We start from the raw sequence: 17706 nt of genomic DNA, 5'->3' as shown, positions 1-17706 counted from the left end.
TGCAGTAGCTCCAGGCGCCCAGGCGGGGCCCGAAGCACGCAGCCCCTAGCCCTGGTCCAATGGCTGCGTGAATAAGGCTCCTCCCCACAGCCAGCTCCTGCTTCTCCCCCCGCCGACCCGATTCCTGCTCCCCCCCCACCCCACCCCCCGGACCCGACCTGCGCTCCTGCTCCCCCCCCCCACCCCCCCCGACTGGACCCGACCCCCGCTCCGCCCCTCCCGACCCACCCCGCGCTCCTGCTCCACCCCCATCCCGCTGACTGGACACCCCCCCCGACTCGACTCCCGCACCCCCGCCGGCCCGACCCCCGCCCCCCGCTCGCGCCCCCCCCCACGACTGGACCCGACCAGCACTCCTGCTTCCCCCCCCCACCACCCCGACTCGCGCTACTGCTCCCCCCCCCACCCCCGACTGGACCCGACCCAACCCGCGCTACCCCCCTCCCCCCTCCCCCCTCCCCCCTGACTGGATCCGACCTGACCTCCCCCTCCCCTCCCTCCCTTCTCTTCCCCCCCCTCCCTCCCTCCCTCCCCCCCTCCCCTCCCCCGACCCAACGCCACCTACCTGTAAATCTGGTGCTGGGGACGGGCTCTGCCCGAAGTCTCGGGCCGGCCCGTTCAGCCTTCGGTCCCGAAAGGCCTGCCTGAAGCACTTTCACACAGGTAGGAAGATAGTTTATTTAATCTTTTCTTTGCTTAGAAATGTTTATTCAGGTTGGATTTATTTGTATAATATTTGTATAAGTATAAATAATGATTTATTATAGAATTTAATGACTTCCGTTCCCTCCCCCTCCACCTTGCTCTGGACGCCTAATTTGTAACCTGCGCCTGATTTTCTAATGTGTCGAACAGGTTTTTTCAGTTCTACAAAAATCTTCACTTGCTCCATTCTAAGTTAGTTTGGAGTACGTTTTCACTGTGGAAACTTTCAAATCAGGCGTCAGTGGCCGGACACGCCCCATTTTGATGAAAAAATTCTGTTCCAAAGTAGAACTGTTCTACCTGACTAGAACTGCAGAAAAAAAAATGTGGAGAATTGCGATTTCTAAGATAGTCCGTTCTCCACCAGTTGCTCCTAAAAATCAGGCGCAAATCATGTGGAAACTTGGGCCAAATATTTCTATATTTCCAACAGGTTTTATATGAATTTTGAGAAGCAACAACCGTACTGCTTAACAAGAGCTGCTAATTACCATAAATAATTTTTTGTTTTTAAATACAGCCAAATTTAATTCAAAGCATTTTAATTAAGCTGGAAAAAAATTGTAGGAAACAATTAGATGAAGAGAAAAAGACAGGTTAACATTTAAGATGTCAGCTCTGATAAAATGTCTAGACCTGAAACTTTTATCTGTGAATCTCCAGTATTTTTTGTTTTTAATTCTCTTTTTACCAACATTTGTAATGCTTTTTTCAATCTCAATTAAAGTTTAGTCTGAAAAAAAAGTATCACATGGACAAAAGTTTTGCTTCAAATTTTCTCTCGGGTTCTGCCTCCTTAAGGATGGGGGGGGGGGGGGGGGGGGGCGGGGTGGAACACCATGTGTGCCACCGGTACCACGCATACGCCTAGCGGGAGAAAAGGCCTGGTGGCGAGGGGAGAAAAGGCCTGGTGGCGAGGGGAGAAAAGGCCTGGGGCGAGGGGAGAAAAGGCCTGGGGCGAGGGGAGAAAAGGCCTGGGGCGAGGGGAGAAAAGGCCTGGGGCGAGGGGAGAAAAGGCCTGGGGCGAGGGGAGAAAAGGCCTGGGGCGAGGGGAGAAAAGGCCTGGGGCGAGGGGAGAAAAGGCCTGGGGCGAGGGGAGAAAAGGCCTGGGGCGAGGGGAGAAAAGGCCTGGGGCGAGGGGAGAAAAGGCCTGGGGCGAGGGAGAAAAGGCCTGGGGCGAGGGGAGAAAAGGCCTGGGGCGAGGGGAGAAAAGGCCTGGGGCGAGGGGAGAAAAGGCCTGGGGCGAGGGGAGAAAAGGCCTGGGGCGAGGGGAGAAAAGGCCTGGGGCGAGGGGAGAAAAGGCCTGGGGCGAGGGGAGAAAAGGCCTGGGGCGAGGGGAGAAAAGGCCTGGGGCGAGGGGAGAAAAGGCCTGGGGCGAGGGGAGAAAAGGCCTGGGGCGAGGGGAGAAAAGGCCTGGGGCGAGGGGAGAAAAGGCCTGGGGCGAGGGGAGAAAAGGCCTGGGGCGAGGGGAGAAAAGGCCTGGGGCGAGGGGAGAAAAGGCCTGGGGCGAGGGGAGAAAAGGCCTGGGGCGAGGGGAGAAAAGGCCTGGGGCGAGGGGAGAAAAGGCCTGGGGCGAGGGGAGAAAAGGCCTGGGGCGAGGGGAGAAAAGGCCTGGGGCGAGGGGAGATAAGGCCTGGGGCGAGGGGAGATAAGGCCTGGGGCGAGGGGAGATAAGGCCTGGGGCGAGGGGAGATAAGGCCTGGGGCGAGGGGAGAAAAGGCCTGGGGCGAGGGGAGAAAAGGCCTGGGGCGAGGGGAGAAAAGGCCTGGGGCGAGGGGAGAAAAGGCCTGGGGCGAGGGGAGAAAAGGCCTGGGGCGAGGGGAGAAAAGGCCTGGGGCGAGGGGAGAAAAGGCCTGGGGCGAGGGGAGAAAAGGCCTGGGGCGAGGGGAGAAAAGGCCTGGGGCGAGGGGAGAAAAGGCCTGGGGCGAGGGGAGAAAAGGCCTGGGGCGAGGGGAGAAAAGGCCTGGGGCGAGGGGAGAAAAGGCCTGGGGCGAGGGGAGAAAAGGCCTGGGGCGAGGGGAGAAAAGGCCTGGGGCGAGGGGAGAAAAGGCCTGGGGCGAGGGGAGAAAAGGCCTGGGGCGAGGGGAGAAAAGGCCTGGGGCGAGGGGAGAAAAGGCCTGGGGCGAGGGGAGAAAAGGCCTGGGGCGAGGGGAGAAAAGGCCTGGGGCGAGGGGAGAAAAGGCCTGGGGCGAGGGGAGAAAAGGCCTGGGGCGAGGGGAGAAAAGGCCTGGGGCGAGGGGAGAAAAGGCCTGGGGCGAGGGGAGAAAAGGCCTGGGGCGAGGGGAGAAAAGGCCTGGGGCGAGGGGAGAAAAGGCCTGGGGCGAGGGGAGAAAAGGCCTGGGGCGAGGGGAGAAAAGGCCTGGGGCGAGGGGAGAAAAGGCCTGGGGCGAGGGGAGAAAAGGCCTGGGGCGAGGGGAGAAAAGGCCTGGGGCGAGGGGAGAAAAGGCCTGGGGCGAGGGGAGAAAAGGCCTGGGGCGAGGGGAGAAAAGGCCTGGGGCGAGGGGAGAAAAGGCCTGGGGCGAGGGGAGAAAAGGCCTGGGGCGAGGGGAGAAAAGGCCTGGGGCGAGGGGAGAAAAGGCCTGGGGCGAGGGGAGAAAAGGCCTGGGGCGAGGGGAGAAAAGGCCTGGGGCGAGGGGAGAAAAGGCCTGGGGCGAGGGGAGAAAAGGCCTGGGGCGAGGGGAGAAAAGGCCTGGGGCGAGGGGAGAAAAGGCCTGGGGCGAGGGGAGAAAAGGCCTGGGGCGAGGGGAGAAAAGGCCTGGGGCGAGGGGAGAAAAGGCCTGGGGCGAGGGGAGAAAAGGCCTGGGGCGAGGGGAGAAAAGGCCTGGGGCGAGGGGAGAAAAGGCCTGGGGCGAGGGGAGAAAAGGCCTGGGGCGAGGGGAGAAAAGGCCTGGGGCGAGGGGAGAAAAGGCCTGGGGCGAGGGGAGAAAAGGCCTGGGGCGAGGGGAGAAAAGGCCTGGGGCGAGGGGAGAAAAGGCCTGGGGCGAGGGGAGAAAAGGCCTGGGGCGAGGGGAGAAAAGGCCTGGGGCGAGGGGAGAAAAGGCCTGGGGCGAGGGGAGAAAAGGCCTGGGGCGAGGGGAGAAAAGGCCTGGGGCGAGGGGAGAAAAGGCCTGGGGCGAGGGGAGAAAAGGCCTGGGGCGAGGGGAGAAAAGGCCTGGGGCGAGGGGAGAAAAGGCCTGGGGCGAGGGGAGAAAAGGCCTGGGGCGAGGGGAGAAAAGGCCTGGGGCGAGGGGAGAAAAGGCCTGGGGCGAGGGGAGAAAAGGCCTGGGGCGAGGGGAGAAAAGGCCTGGGGCGAGGGGAGAAAAGGCCTGGGGCGAGGGGAGAAAAGGCCTGGGGCGAGGGGAGAAAAGGCCTGGGGCGAGGGGAGAAAGGCCTGGGGCGAGGGGAGAAAGGCCTGGGGCGAGGGGAGAAAGGCCTGGGGCGAGGGGAGAAAGGCCTGGGGCGAGGGGAGAAAGGCCTGGGGCGAGGGGAGAAAGGCCTGGGGCGAGGGGAGAAAGGCCTGGGGCGAGGGGAGAAAGGCCTGGGGCGAGGGGGCGGGGTGATGAGAGCGAGAACATGATCCAGGCCTAAAGGCGGGTGGTGGGGGAAGCAGGGGAAATGAGTAAAGAACATGAACCAGATGGGAAGACGGATCATGTTCTTCCACCCCGTTCTTCCAACCAGATGAATTAGTGAATCCCATGCTCACGCACTGAGCAGGTGAGCGGCCTCTCCCCATTGTGAACTCGCTGGTGTGTCAGAAGTTTGGATACACACACGGACCCTGAACATCCCAGAGTTAAAGAATTATCACATCTCGAAGGACAAAACATGAAACTCAAAGGGAGTGACTAACCCACTAATTAAAGTATAAAGTATTTTATTTTACCAGCCAAGGACCACTATAATTACAATTGCAGAACACTAGATAACAGAGCATCTTCACAAAGCTAACTACACTTGCACTTTCGGTAGTGGCAAGAGTGGATCAAATTGCACATCTGCCAAACTGATTGGTCCCCTTGGAGAACAAGACACACCTTATCAGAAATCTGGTTCAACCCACTGGTGTTGCAAATAAACACAGCCCAAAAATGTTATTCGCAAACTGCACACCATACTTAATCAAATTCAAGTGGAAAAAATTAAGAAACTGGCATTTATATAGCAACTGATTACTGAGAAATGTACTTTTTCTGCATTCCTCAACTATCTGAATATATCCTTGAGGTTAACAATCATCATTCTTCATTCTACGGCTTCGTTCTAATTATCTGAAGTTACAGTACCATTTTCAACTTTTTTCTTCAAGCCAAAGATTGGCCAGAAACCTTCGGAATTATGGGCCCAAGTTTCCCCAGGAGTTGCTCCGTTTTTTTTTGGAGCAACTAGATTTTTTTTGCAGTAACTTAAAAATCGCAATTCTCTCCATTTAAGTTGCTCCAGCATAAATTAGTTAGTTAGGTTTTTTTCTGAGTTCAATTTTTTTTTCAAAAGGGGGCGTTACTTGGCCATTTAAGCAAGTTTAGCCAGCTAAAACTTAACTCTGGCCTAACTTAGTTTGGAGTAAGTGGCCACTTTTGTATGTTCTGAAAAACCCTGCGGCGAATTAAGAGATCAGCGCAGGCAGCCTCCAAATGACAGTGTTATGATAGGAATGCTAGTTTTCTTTTAAATCACAAGTAGCGAGACTGGACAGGGTGTAGGTGCTATCAGCCTGATTAAACAGAGTATATTTTTAGTAAAGATAGCTAGATATTAAAGTACAGGAAAATCCCCCCCCCCCCACATGTCCCTTGGAGCCCTCAGCGCAGGAAGACAGCGGCCGGCCATTCGGCCCGGGTTAGGGACGGTGAGCGCGGCTCCTCCCACACAGCCTGCATCTCTCACACTCAGATTCTGGGGGCTCGGAGCTACTGTGTATGCGTGCACACTCTAATGCGCATGTGCAGAGGTCCTGGCACTGTTTTCAGCGCCGGGACCTGGCTCCGCCCCCGAATCCAGTTGCTACGCTACGCCACCATGGAGGAGAGCCAGGGGAGTGGTCAAACTCGGCCCGAAGATTTTTGGCACCCTTGGAGTTCTACAAAAGCGGCGCACCTTTTGCGAGTGCGCCAGAATTCTGTACTGGCCAAATTTGGGCCCATAAACTTGCCATTGAACCGCAATTTTGCTATCCTCTCTACACAGAGCACATGCTTCAAAGGTCAAAAGTTCCTTGACAACAAATGTTTCAGAAAATCATTCCATTGAATTTCAGAGGTACCATGGGAAACAAAAGGAGATTGCCCTGCTAATTTCCTTCCAAATGTAACAATGCAAAATCTCACATCTGAAAATTTATGATTCCCTATTCTAGTTATTACTCGGGCACAGAGGCGGATACAGGAGGAATGTACAATGGGAAGAGTATTTCAATTATCATTGGAACTTTGGTTCTTTGCGAAGGAGAATGCATTGATCCTGATGCTTTAGTCACCTAAACAATTATTGTTCCAGTGCAAATTGACACCAGAACAATTGAAGTGTTGGTACTCATGTGATTTAACTAGAGGCTATATGAGCTATAAAAAAAAAGGACCCTAATAATCCCCGGTCCCTTGAATAAACAAGAAAGTTGACACCACTGTTGTGGTCTTGGGCCATTCTGCAAAGCTGCCTTGACTAACTTATGTTGGTGTCTGATCTAGAACTTGGAGCCCAAACTATGCTCGTCAATGAGTCAGAACTCAAGGCTCGAAAGCAAAGAGGATCAAACTTGACATCCTCAAAAGTAGTTAGTGCAAGTTTGGCACTGGCTATGCTGTGTTAGAAATTCTGGTTTGTCAGTACACATTGGAAGCATTGTCTGCAGGTGTCAGCTGTTTGGAAGGAACGTATCATGCAGATTTGAAACTTGGCCTTATAACTGACACAGTACTGTCCAAGCTTTTTGTTGTTATGAGTCCCTTAGATACATTTCCTGAGCGTGGTGAGCCACATATAAAGCTTAAATCACGGTTCCTATTAATTTGCATATCTCAAGCTGGGAATACTAATAGATTGTGGTTCTTCACTTTAGGATTCATCTACCAAATACTCATAACAATCCTTTTCAAACCTTCAGGTCCACAGAATATAAAAATGACAAAACAGCAACAAAGAAATTAGAAGTACAAATAGTACTTTAAGTTTCCGAGACTTTAGGGGCCCAATTCATTGAACTCACAGACTACAATTTGGACATCACAGGACTGAAGAAACACAAGCCTGACTAGACAAATTTAGACATTGAAAAGAATAATATGTGAGTGTGCAAGTCAATACTGGTAACTTTGTAAAGTTAGAAAACTCAGCAAGAACTAAAATTCTGACTTTACATTTATGTGGCACTTAAAAGTCAGTTATAGTTATCCATTATCTTAACAGATGATGTGCACATCAAATTATATTGCAACATATCATACAGTAATGTTGCTATCAAAGATTGTATCCGTTTTCAAGCAACAGGATGACTCCAATAAAAAATTTACCTTAATAGACTTGATAGCCGCCTTGGTCACCTGGTTCATTTTAGCCCTGGAGATAGGTGGTTTATACTCATTTAATGAGTACAACTAAAAAGAAAGACAACAAATTGTGAGAATTGGGAAAAGAATGAACATTCTTCAACAAATAAACTTAAACGCCTTGATATTCCTGTTTGACAACTGACTTCATGGTTCCATACTTTTGAGAATGCTTGAATTGTGTAAATAATCAGTACAGTAACATGAAGAAAAATAAGAAAAGCTGGTAACCTACAAGATTACATGACGTGCTAGTATCTCATTAATAGATCGAGTGATTGTAAACCCGTGACATGGCAGAACACATGAAACTGAACAGACAGGATTTTTATCAAGTCAACTGATGGGGAGGGGGGGGGGGGGGAGAGGCAGTCACACTTAAAAGATTAAGGAAGTATGCTTGTGCAAAGCAGTACAACCGTTGAATTTCTGTGTCACTGAACTAAATGTGTATGAAATATCATTGTTTTCATAATTTTCTTTTGTGGTTCTACCTTTAGTAGGTTCAAAGCAAATTACAGAAAAAACAGCATGAAAATTCAGAAACAAATTGTATAATACCCTCCGATTACATAAACACAATCTGGCATTGCTGCTTACTTTTTCCTGCCTCCCCATTCCACCACCAAACAATACATTTTTAAAATATTATTTATTCATTAGAGATTGCACAAATAGTCGTACAAGATCAAACATCTCTAATTTTCTCTGCAAAGGAGAAATACTTTTGATAGCCAATCTTCCAATTGGAAGCAGAGATATTGGCTCAATTCAGTTAGAGATCAGGCATTCAAACAGAAACGAGAGGGGAAACTGCCAGTTGTAAAGTTACTATATAAATCGCTAATAAGGTTCAGATTTTTTTTTAATTGTTTTATGTGCTGCAATGTAAAGCACCAGTCTATATTTAAGAAGGTGAACAGGTGAAAGTGTGCAGCATTTCACAAGTTAATTTCAAGCCAAAAAATTATGTCATGTGCAAAATAAACAATATTTCTTTCCATTTTGCAGGTTGAAGTTACATTCCACTTTTTGCTGTTGGTTTGCTTTACAGAAAGAAGTCAACAAACACAGATTACATTAATATATTGTATTATGCTACTTACATTTATACTGATCCACATTTTTAAATATAAATACATGTAATTATGCCACTTTTGTTTACTGTTCCTATTTGAGATTCAAATTCACACTTGAGAATCTGTACTACAATCACAGGAACCATGAGTTATTTACACTAATTTGGAAGAACTCCCACCTTTTTCTCATGTAATTTTCAAGGCAAGAGATTCACATCAAACTGGTAGAAATTGATGCTAGCAATCTCCTTTAAATTGAATTGACACTCACCACATGCATTGGGAAAATAATTTAGTCGTAGATACAGCTACAGGTAGAACGTCCGAAATCCGTAGTTCTAAAAACGGTAATTGTCCGTAAGCCGGACATTGGGCAGATCACAGGAGTCAGCGTCCAGAAACCGGAAATCTGTTCTGAAAACCGGACTTTTTTTTTTTCAAACGCCACATAAAAGCAGAGTTGCCCAGAATCCAGAAATCTGTTCCGAAAACCAGACATTTGTGTTTAATGGCGCATGGAAGGCAAAGAATCATCTGGATTCCAGAAATCTGTTCCGAAAACTGGCCATTTTTTTTTTATAAACGGCGCAAATACAGGGTACTCAGACCTGCTCCTGAGCCTTTCGGAATGTCCCATGGTCCTGACCCACGTAAGACCCGAGCCGACCTAACCCATGTGAGATCCGAGCCGAGCCAACCCGACTTAACCCACGTGTGACCTGAGCCGACACCCACCTGACCCACGTACTCCCCTTGGATTTCTTCTCTGAAATCCAGAAATACCCGAGACTCGATTCAGGGGTTTCCAGATCCAGGACATCAGATTTCTCCTCCGAAATCTGGAAAAACCCGAAATGGCCTCGGTCCCGAGGTTTCGGGATGTTCTACCTGTACCTGGGAAAGCCTTCTACGTAACAATGCTTCAGCAAATATACCGAACACAAAATTTTTTTGATGTGACTATATACACATACTAAAACAGGAGGCAGCCATGTTGAAGAATGTTAAGTAATAAATCCATATTCTGTATTCAGCATTCCAAGGTCAGGTAGGTATGGCCTGGATGTAGATTAGAAATCCCTTGAACAGTACTCCCACCCTAACCTGAAGTGAAGCATCTTCTGCATGGCCATTGCAGAGATTCCAACTTGCTGTACACAGTTTAAGTTTTCCATTAAAATCTTGCGTTCCAAACTTAAATGCCTCCTCTGTTTTCCAAACCTACTTAAGAGTTTCGAAAATAGTGAGACTGCGAGAAAATTCGGATAGCCAGATTTTACAGAAAAAACGTTCTGGATTAAATATAGCATTGTGGCATCTGTCAATGTGCTTCAACACCGGCCCTCCTGTGGTCTTTCTGTGATGAAACAGTATAGGTGATTTTGTGCTGTGGCCTCATACCCATTAGAAACTGCCAAACTAATTTTTCATTTGGCCTTTACAACTGCTGGTGCAGCGGCCCCGACCGGCAAGGACTATCAGCAGGTCGGAGCCTTCAAAGGAGCAGCGGCGGCCTGACCCGGCATTCAGCACAGCGGCCCCGACCTGCAAGGACCATCAGCAGGTCGGGGCCTTCAATACCACTTCAAGATACAGCGCGTGCTGGAGAGCGATGGCTGTGAAGAGGGAGACTGGATTGGACGTCACCAAGGTCCAGGTCGGTGATTGGAGCGTGGGCAGGTATAGCAGGAGAAGCGAGGTTGGGGCGCAGGAGCGGCAAGTGATCGCGGAGCGACGTGATTGGGGCCCAGGAGAGGTGTGAGTTTCCCAGAAGAGGCGAGGGCCCAGGGGCAGCATGGGCCAGTCCACACTGCATTGTGTGCGCGCACTAGGTCCATGCAACAGAGCTGGTCTCCAGTCGTCTTGGTTAATCCTTGCCACTAGACCAAGACCTGGCTCTGTCAAGCCTATGTGGTGGCTGGTGTTCAAAGGCAATCACACGTTGAAAAAATCCATGCACAGGCATCTTCCACCCTTCAACATGTAGTTCGGGACCTGGAATATTAGGTCCTTCATTGAAACACCTGTGAACTCATCCCTTTTTGGCGTGGAAGCAAGTCATCCTCGATACGAGGGACCACTTTATGGTGACAACTGAAAGAGGAGGCTTTCATCTAACCAGTCTGTGTTGGATTTAAAGTCAGATCTCAGAGGTAAAGTGTTCTACCTAATGTGTCGTCGCCGAGTGCCTCTCAGGACAGCGCTAGTTCTAAATCTGTGGGACCATTCAGGTCATTCTGACAAAAGGTATAAATGAAGACTGCAGACCTACTAAAGTTGTTATGGGTACAGCTGTGAACAGAATATTTTACTGAAAGAAAACTTGTGCATTTACATAGCCCCTTATCACAAGCTCTTAGAAACATCTCAAAGCTCTTCACGTAAGAAATTAGTAATATTACTTTAAACCCTTATAATTACAATGAAATCATTTAAAGATGATAGCAAAAATCATTTCTAACAATATCCTACAACCATTATTTGATCTTAGCTTAGAATAATGAGGAATCAATCCAAAGGTAAGCAATATGAACAGGTTTCACTGACTACTGAATAAATATCAAAAACTGATGATTCTGTTGGAATATTTGTCTAACCCACTTTACTTCTTTACAAGAAATACTTGAGTAAAAATAAGTGATGAAAATTACAAATATTGGTGTAACCGTGAAATGAGCACAGCAAACTGAAAAGACAGTAGTGCAAAATTGTTAACAAAGATGTTAGTGAAGCATCAACATCTTGGGTGGACGAATAGATCAATTGATAAAAGGATCAATTAATATAGTTACCTTTATTACAGATGTTAAATCAGTCCATCTCACCTCCTGAGTCCCCCAAGTCGGAAAGTCTTGATACAACTGTACAAGGCGACGGTAAGACCACACTTGGAGTACTGCGTACAGTTTTGGTCACCGTATTTAAGGAAAGCAGTTCAGAGAAGGTTCACTAGGTTGATTCCTGAGATGAAAGGGTTGTCTTATGAACAAAAGGCTGAGCAGGTTGTGCCTATACTCATTGGAGTTTAGAAGAATGAGGTGATCTTATTGAAACATAACTGCAGAGATTCTTCTAGAATTTTTTGATGATGTAACTGGTAGAGTGCACAAGAGAGAATGTGGTGTATTTGGACTTTCAAAAGGCTTTTGAGAAGGTCCCACACAAGAGATTGGTGTGCAAAATTAAAGCACGATATTGGAGGTAATGTACTGACATGGATAGAGAGGAAGCAGAGAGTCAGGATAAATGAGTCCTTTTCAGAATGGCAGGCAGTGACTAGTGGGGTGTCGCAGGGCTCAGTGCTGGGACCCCAGCTCTTTACAATATACATTAATGATTTGGATGAGGGAATTGAGTACTATCTCCAAATTTGCAGATGACACTAAGCTGGGTGGCAGTGAGCTGTGAGGAGGGCACCAAGAGGCTGCAGGGTGACTTGGACAGGTTAGATAAGTGGGCAAACGCGTGGCAGATGCAGTATAATGTGGATAAATGTGAGGTTATCCACTTTGGTGGCAAAAACATGAAGGCAGATTATGTGAATGGTGGCAGATTTGGAAAAGGGGAGGTGCAGCGAGACCTGGGTGTCATGGTATATCAGTCATTGAAAGTTGGCATACAGGTTCAGCAGGCGGTGAAGGCGACAAATGGTATGTTGGCCTTCATAGCTAGGGGATTTGAGTATAAGAGCAGGGAGGTCTTACTGTAGTTGCACAGGGCCTTAGTGAGGCCTCACCTGGAATATTGTGTTCAGTTTTGGTCTCCTACTCTGAGGAAGGACGTTCTTGCTATTGAGGGAGTGCAGCGAAGGTTCACCAGACTGAGTCCCGGGATGGCAGGACTGAGATATGAGGAGAGACTGGAGTTTAGAAGGATGAGAGGGGACCTCATAGAAACATATAAAATTCTGACGGGACTGGACAGCTTAGATGCAGGAAGAATGTTCCCGATGTTGGGGAAGTCCAGAACCAGGGAACACAGTCCAAGGATAAGGGGTAAGCCATTTAGGACTGAGATGAGGAGAAACTTCTTCACTCAGAGTTGTTAACCTGTGGAATTCCCTACCGCAGAGAGTTGTTGATGCCAGTTCATTCGATATATTCAAGGGGGAGCTAGATATGGCCCTTACGGCTAATGGGATCAAGGGGTATGGAGAGAAAGCAGGAAAGGGTACTGAGGTGAATGATCAGCCATGATCTTATTGAATGGTGGTGCAGGCTCGAAGGGCCGAATGGCCTACTCCTGCACCTAGTTTCTATAAGGGGTCGCCCATTTAAAATGGAGATGAGGAGGAATTTCTTCTCTGAGGGTCGTAAATCTTTGGAATTCTATCCCCAGAGAGCTGTGGAGGCTGGGTCATTAAATATATTTAAGGTAGAAATAGACAGATTTTTGAACTAATGGAGGTGTCAAGGGTTATGGGGAGCGTACAGAGAAGTGGAGTTGAGGCCAAGATCAGATCAGCTATGATACTGAATGGCAGAGCAGGCTCGAGGGCTAAATGGCCTACTCCTGCTCCTATTTCTTATGTTATGTTCTTGTGTAAAGCCTTTCCACCATCTCCAAAAGTACTTGTATAGCGCCTTTCACGACCACCGGACATCTCAAAGCACTTTGTAAAGTGCTTTGAGACATCCGGTGGTCGTGAAAGGCGCTATATAAATCCAAGTCTTTTTCTTTCTTTCTTTCGTCTACAAGATACAAGTCAGGAGTGTGATGGAATACTCTTCACTTGCCTGGATGAGTGCAGCTCTAACAACACTCAAGAGGCTCAACAACATCTAGGGCAAAGCACCTGGCACCCCATTCACCACCTTCAACATTCACTCCCTCCACCACTGGTACATCGTGCCTGCAGTGTGTACCATCTACAAGATGCACTGCAGCAACACGCTAAGGCTTCAGCAGCACCTCCCAAGCCCGTGACCTCTACCACCTAGAAAGGCATGATCACCATCTCCTGCAAGTTCCCCTCCAAGTTACACACCATCCTGACTTGGAAATATATCACTGTTTTTCGTTGTTGGGTCAAAATCCTGGAACTTCCTCCCTAACAGCATTGTGGGAGTACCTAAACCACAAGGACAGCAGCAGTTCAAGGCAGCTCACCACCACCTTGTCAAGGGCAATTTGGAATGGGCAATAAATGCTGGCCTTGCCAGTGACACCCACATCCCGTAACAAATAATAACAAAAAAATTCTCAAGAAATCATTATTTTTCCTACTGAACCAGGTTGCATTAACATTAATGGCACAGTTCCAAGAAAGCAGGGAGAGAAAACAGGTGAACTATAGACCAGTTAGCCTGACACCAGTAGTAGGGAAAATTCTAGAATCTATTATCAAGGACCGTGGTAACAGGTTACTTGGAAAATCACAATACGATTAGGCAGAGTCAACATGGTCATAATAAATTTATCAAACACGATTTCCCTTTCATAAGAGTTTTTTTGAGGGTCTAACTAGCATGATAGATAAGGGGGAACTAGTGGACGTAGTGTATTTGGATTTTCAGGAGGCATTTGATGTGCCACACCAGAGGTTGTTATACAAGATTAGGGTTTATGGGATCGGGAGTAATCTATCATGGATTGAGGATTGGTTAACAAGCAGAAAACAGAGTAGAAATAAATGGGTAATTTTGAGATTGGTACTAACTAGTGGAGTGCCACAAGGATTAATGCTTGAGCCTCAGCTATTTACAATCTATATCAATCACTTAGATGTAATATATCCAAGTTTGCTGACGATACAAAGTGAGGTGGGAAAGTAAGCTGTGAGGAGAATGCAAAGGGATATAGATCAGTTAAATGATCATGCAAGAAGGTGGCAGATGGGATTATAATGTGGAGATGTCTGAAGTTATCCATTCTGGTTAAAAGAATGGAAAAGCAGAATATATATATATTTTTTTTAAAGTGAGACACTAATGACTATTGGCATTCAAAGGGATTTGGGGGTCCTTGTACATGATTCACAAAAAGTTAACATGCAGGTACAGCAAGCAATTAGGAAGACAAATGGGGTTGTTATTGCAAGGGGGTTGAACTATAAGAGTAAGGAATTCCTGCTGCAATTTTACAGGGCTTTGGTGAGACCGCAGCTGGAGCAGTGTAGAGTTTTGGACTCCTTACCCAAGGAAGGATATATTTGCCTTAGATGGGGTGCAGCGAAGGTTCACGAGATTGATTCCTGGGATAAGGCTGCTGTCCTATGAGGAGAGATGGAGTAAAATAGGCCTTTATGCTCTAGTTTAGGAGAGGCGATTTCAATGAAACAATAACATTCTTAGAGGGCTTGACAAAGTAGATGCTGAGAGGCTGTTTACCCTGGCTCGAGAGTCTAGAACGAGAGGTCATAGTATCAGGGTAAGGGGTCAGCCATTTAGAACTGAGATGAGAAGAAATTTCTTCACTCAAAGGACTGTGAATCGTTTAAATTCTCGACCCCAGAGGGCTGTGGATGCTTGGTTGATGAGCATTTTCAAGACGGGTTAATAGATTTTTGGGTGCCAAGAGAATCATAGGATATGGGGATAGGGCAGCAAAGTGGAGTTCAGGTAGAAGATCAGCCATGCTCCTATTGAATAGTAGAGCTGGCTTGATGGGCCGTATGGCCTACACCTGCTCCTATTTCTATGTTCTTATGTATTCCAATATAACAATAAGCAACCTAGGTCTAGTAAGGATACTTAATGAACCAAGTAGGTTAACTGCACAAATACATATTGTCGGTTCATCTTGACCAACATCTTCTTTCTAAATGAATTTATTTTCCCTTTAACTGGTATATGGAGTTTGGTCATTTTTACAGTCTGTTAATTGTATACTTAAAAGAGATCTTGTTTGCCCAGGCTTGTAAGGTATCAACACTCAATCGCCAAAGCCTTTTCCTTTTATATTCACTCATAAGTCTTAACATTTCTTGAAGATCTGCTCCCCATGATAGAAAATTCTTTAGTCAAGGGGAAGATTAAAACAGTACCTGTAATGTCAAATTATTTGGTGATGTTCCTTACTAATTTATGTTATTCTTCCTATATTATGCATACCATATGTTTTTATTTATTTCTTCCCTTAAGTAAGGAACAGTTGAATAAAGAAAGAAAGCTAAGATTGCAGAAAACTTAACATGCAACAGACTAGCAACAAACATATGAAAACAAAAGCATAAAAATAAAAAAGCAAGAGAAATAAAACCCATTCCAAAACACATGAAACTTGTGGGTCTGCATGCTCCACATTTCAGCTTGGGTATAAGAAAAAAATAGAGTGGGGCTGATATGTAAAATTATGGAAGTATTGCTACAGGAGTGTAAGGAAACATATACATGTCATATATACTTCAAAAACTTCACTTCCTTACAATATGTGCAGACTGACTGAGTATAGTGATCCATAAGATAATCTACTGAAGATTTTACCTTATTTTACATCTCACTATTCCCTTATTAGGAGGAAGGCCTGTCTTTGCTCACCTTTGAAGTCAGAAACTTGACAACTCTAAGAAGTGTACTGTGACTTGCAGGCAGCACCTACACAATTTTTAGATGTTATATGCTAGGGAGCTTTCAAATGGCTCGAATATCTAGGGCAATCGGACCTATTGGAAGTGTCTCCAGCTGCTTTCCCAAGTTCATTGTGAGCTTGAGCAACAGTCACATACAGGAGTTGGAGACATTTTCCAAGTGGTCACCCCAGAAACAGACAGAAGTAGTGGATAAGGAATGGAAACGGATGAACATCCATCGAGGTGGGAAAAGCAGAAAGGAAGTGCAGGGATACGCTGGTGGCATTGCCTTCGCAATAAGTTTTCAATACTGAATGTTTGAGAGAGTGGGAGATTCAGCAGGGAGAGTAAATAGTTCTGAATGGTGTACTGCCTCACAGGCAATGTTCCCGCGCAGCGTGCTGCAGCTCCAGCGCAGCCGGCTCACCGGCTGTTAAATAGGAAGACCTATGTATCCACAGTATTTTGAATGGGCTGCACCCATAAAGGGGCCCCAAAAAACTGACAGGAATATTGCTAACTGGTGCCAGATAATGAGCATACAAATCAAGTGAACAGACGGGAGGAAGAGACGGATCAGCTGGAAGTTGTGATTCATGTTGACCACAAAGAAAGAAAAAATAGGATTCAGATCCTGTAAAAGAGTTCCAGAAGATAGGAAGTCAATTAAAAAGCAGGATATTAAAAGGCATTAATCTCAGGAATAATATCAGTGTGCTAGCCAGTACAGGAACATCCAGATGAAGATGACAAATGTATAGCTAGAGGCGTGGTATCGGAGGAAAGTTTAGAATCTTTATTCATTGGGACCAATCTGGGCAGCAATGAGCTGCACCGAAGGAACGGCCGACACCAACAAAACTGGTGCCACAGCTTCATGGAGGTTAACTAAAACTGTGCACAGTTAAACTAATATGGCAAGGGGTTCAGAAATTAAGAGAGTGCAGTAGACAACTTGGAAGGGAATGTAAGTTCTAGGTCTATAGGTAATAAGGAAGTTGAAACAGGTTAAACAGAAAAAGTGAACAAAACAAAATCAAGATGTAGGAAGGGATTTAAAATGAAAGTTGCAAAACTTCAAAAGAATTCAAATGAAAATGTAGCTATATATCAATGCACAGAACATAAAGGAAAACTTTTTTTATACAATCATGGAATGTGGGTGTCGCTGGCAAGGCCAGCATTTACTGCCCAGAGAGTTAACTTTTCAGGTCTTTTTCAGATCGACTTTAAACGTTAACTGTTTCTCCACACACCCTGCCTGGCCTGCTGAGTATTTCCAGCATTTTACTGTTTTTATTTCAAGTACAGCTGGTGTTCAATGGATGAATAGGGAAATAAGATCAAGTTTGAAACTAAAAGAAAGCATTTAGCACTTAGACCATATGGATAGAGGGCAGAAAACAAAGTGATGGAGTTAAAAAAAAAAAATTTGACTGGAAAGATGTAGTGATTGATATTTCACAGAGGTCTGTGTTGGGGCTGTTCTTATTGACTAAATACACAAAAGGATCTGGTCTTGGGAATTAAGAGAATATTGAAATTTGTTGATAAAATCAAATTGAGGAAAATCGCAAATTGTTAAAAGTCTCCAGAAGGAATGATAAGTTAGCAGAATAGACAGATGACAAGTGCAATTCAAATGTAGAAAAATGTTATGCGATACCTTTTGGTAACAATAGGCAAAAGGAAACACACCTTAAATGATAAGATTTCAGTGCACGCACACACATGTCATTACTTGTGATGGCGCAAGTAGATAAGACCATAAAAAAGGCAAACGGAATCTTTAGTTTTGTATCTAGAGGCATTAAATACAAAAGCAAGGAAGAAATGTTGAATTTGTACAACGCCTTGGTTAACCCACAGCCGGAGTGCTGTGTGCAGT

At 46.4% G+C, this 17706-nt stretch overlaps 1 protein-coding gene across 1 annotated transcript in view; it reads right to left on the bottom strand.

The window, feature by feature from the left end:
- tiam2a (TIAM Rac1 associated GEF 2a) overlaps nucleotides 1-17706 on the bottom strand; it is a 144119-nt gene that overhangs the window by 86067 nt on the left and 40346 nt on the right. Inside the window, exons 2-3 of the mRNA XM_070890980.1 lie at nucleotides 7194-7277; nucleotides 605-652 (exon numbers count right to left, since the gene is read on the bottom strand). Of these exons, the coding sequence (XP_070747081.1) occupies nucleotides 605-652; nucleotides 7194-7277 (132 nt within the window). The remainder of the gene's footprint in view (nucleotides 1-604; nucleotides 653-7193; nucleotides 7278-17706) is intronic.

Source organism: Pristiophorus japonicus, chromosome 9 (genome assembly GCF_044704955.1).
Source record: "Pristiophorus japonicus isolate sPriJap1 chromosome 9, sPriJap1.hap1, whole genome shotgun sequence".
Lineage (NCBI taxonomy): Eukaryota > Metazoa > Chordata > Chondrichthyes > Pristiophoridae > Pristiophorus > Pristiophorus japonicus.
This window is presented reverse-complemented; position numbering and strand designations above follow the sequence as displayed.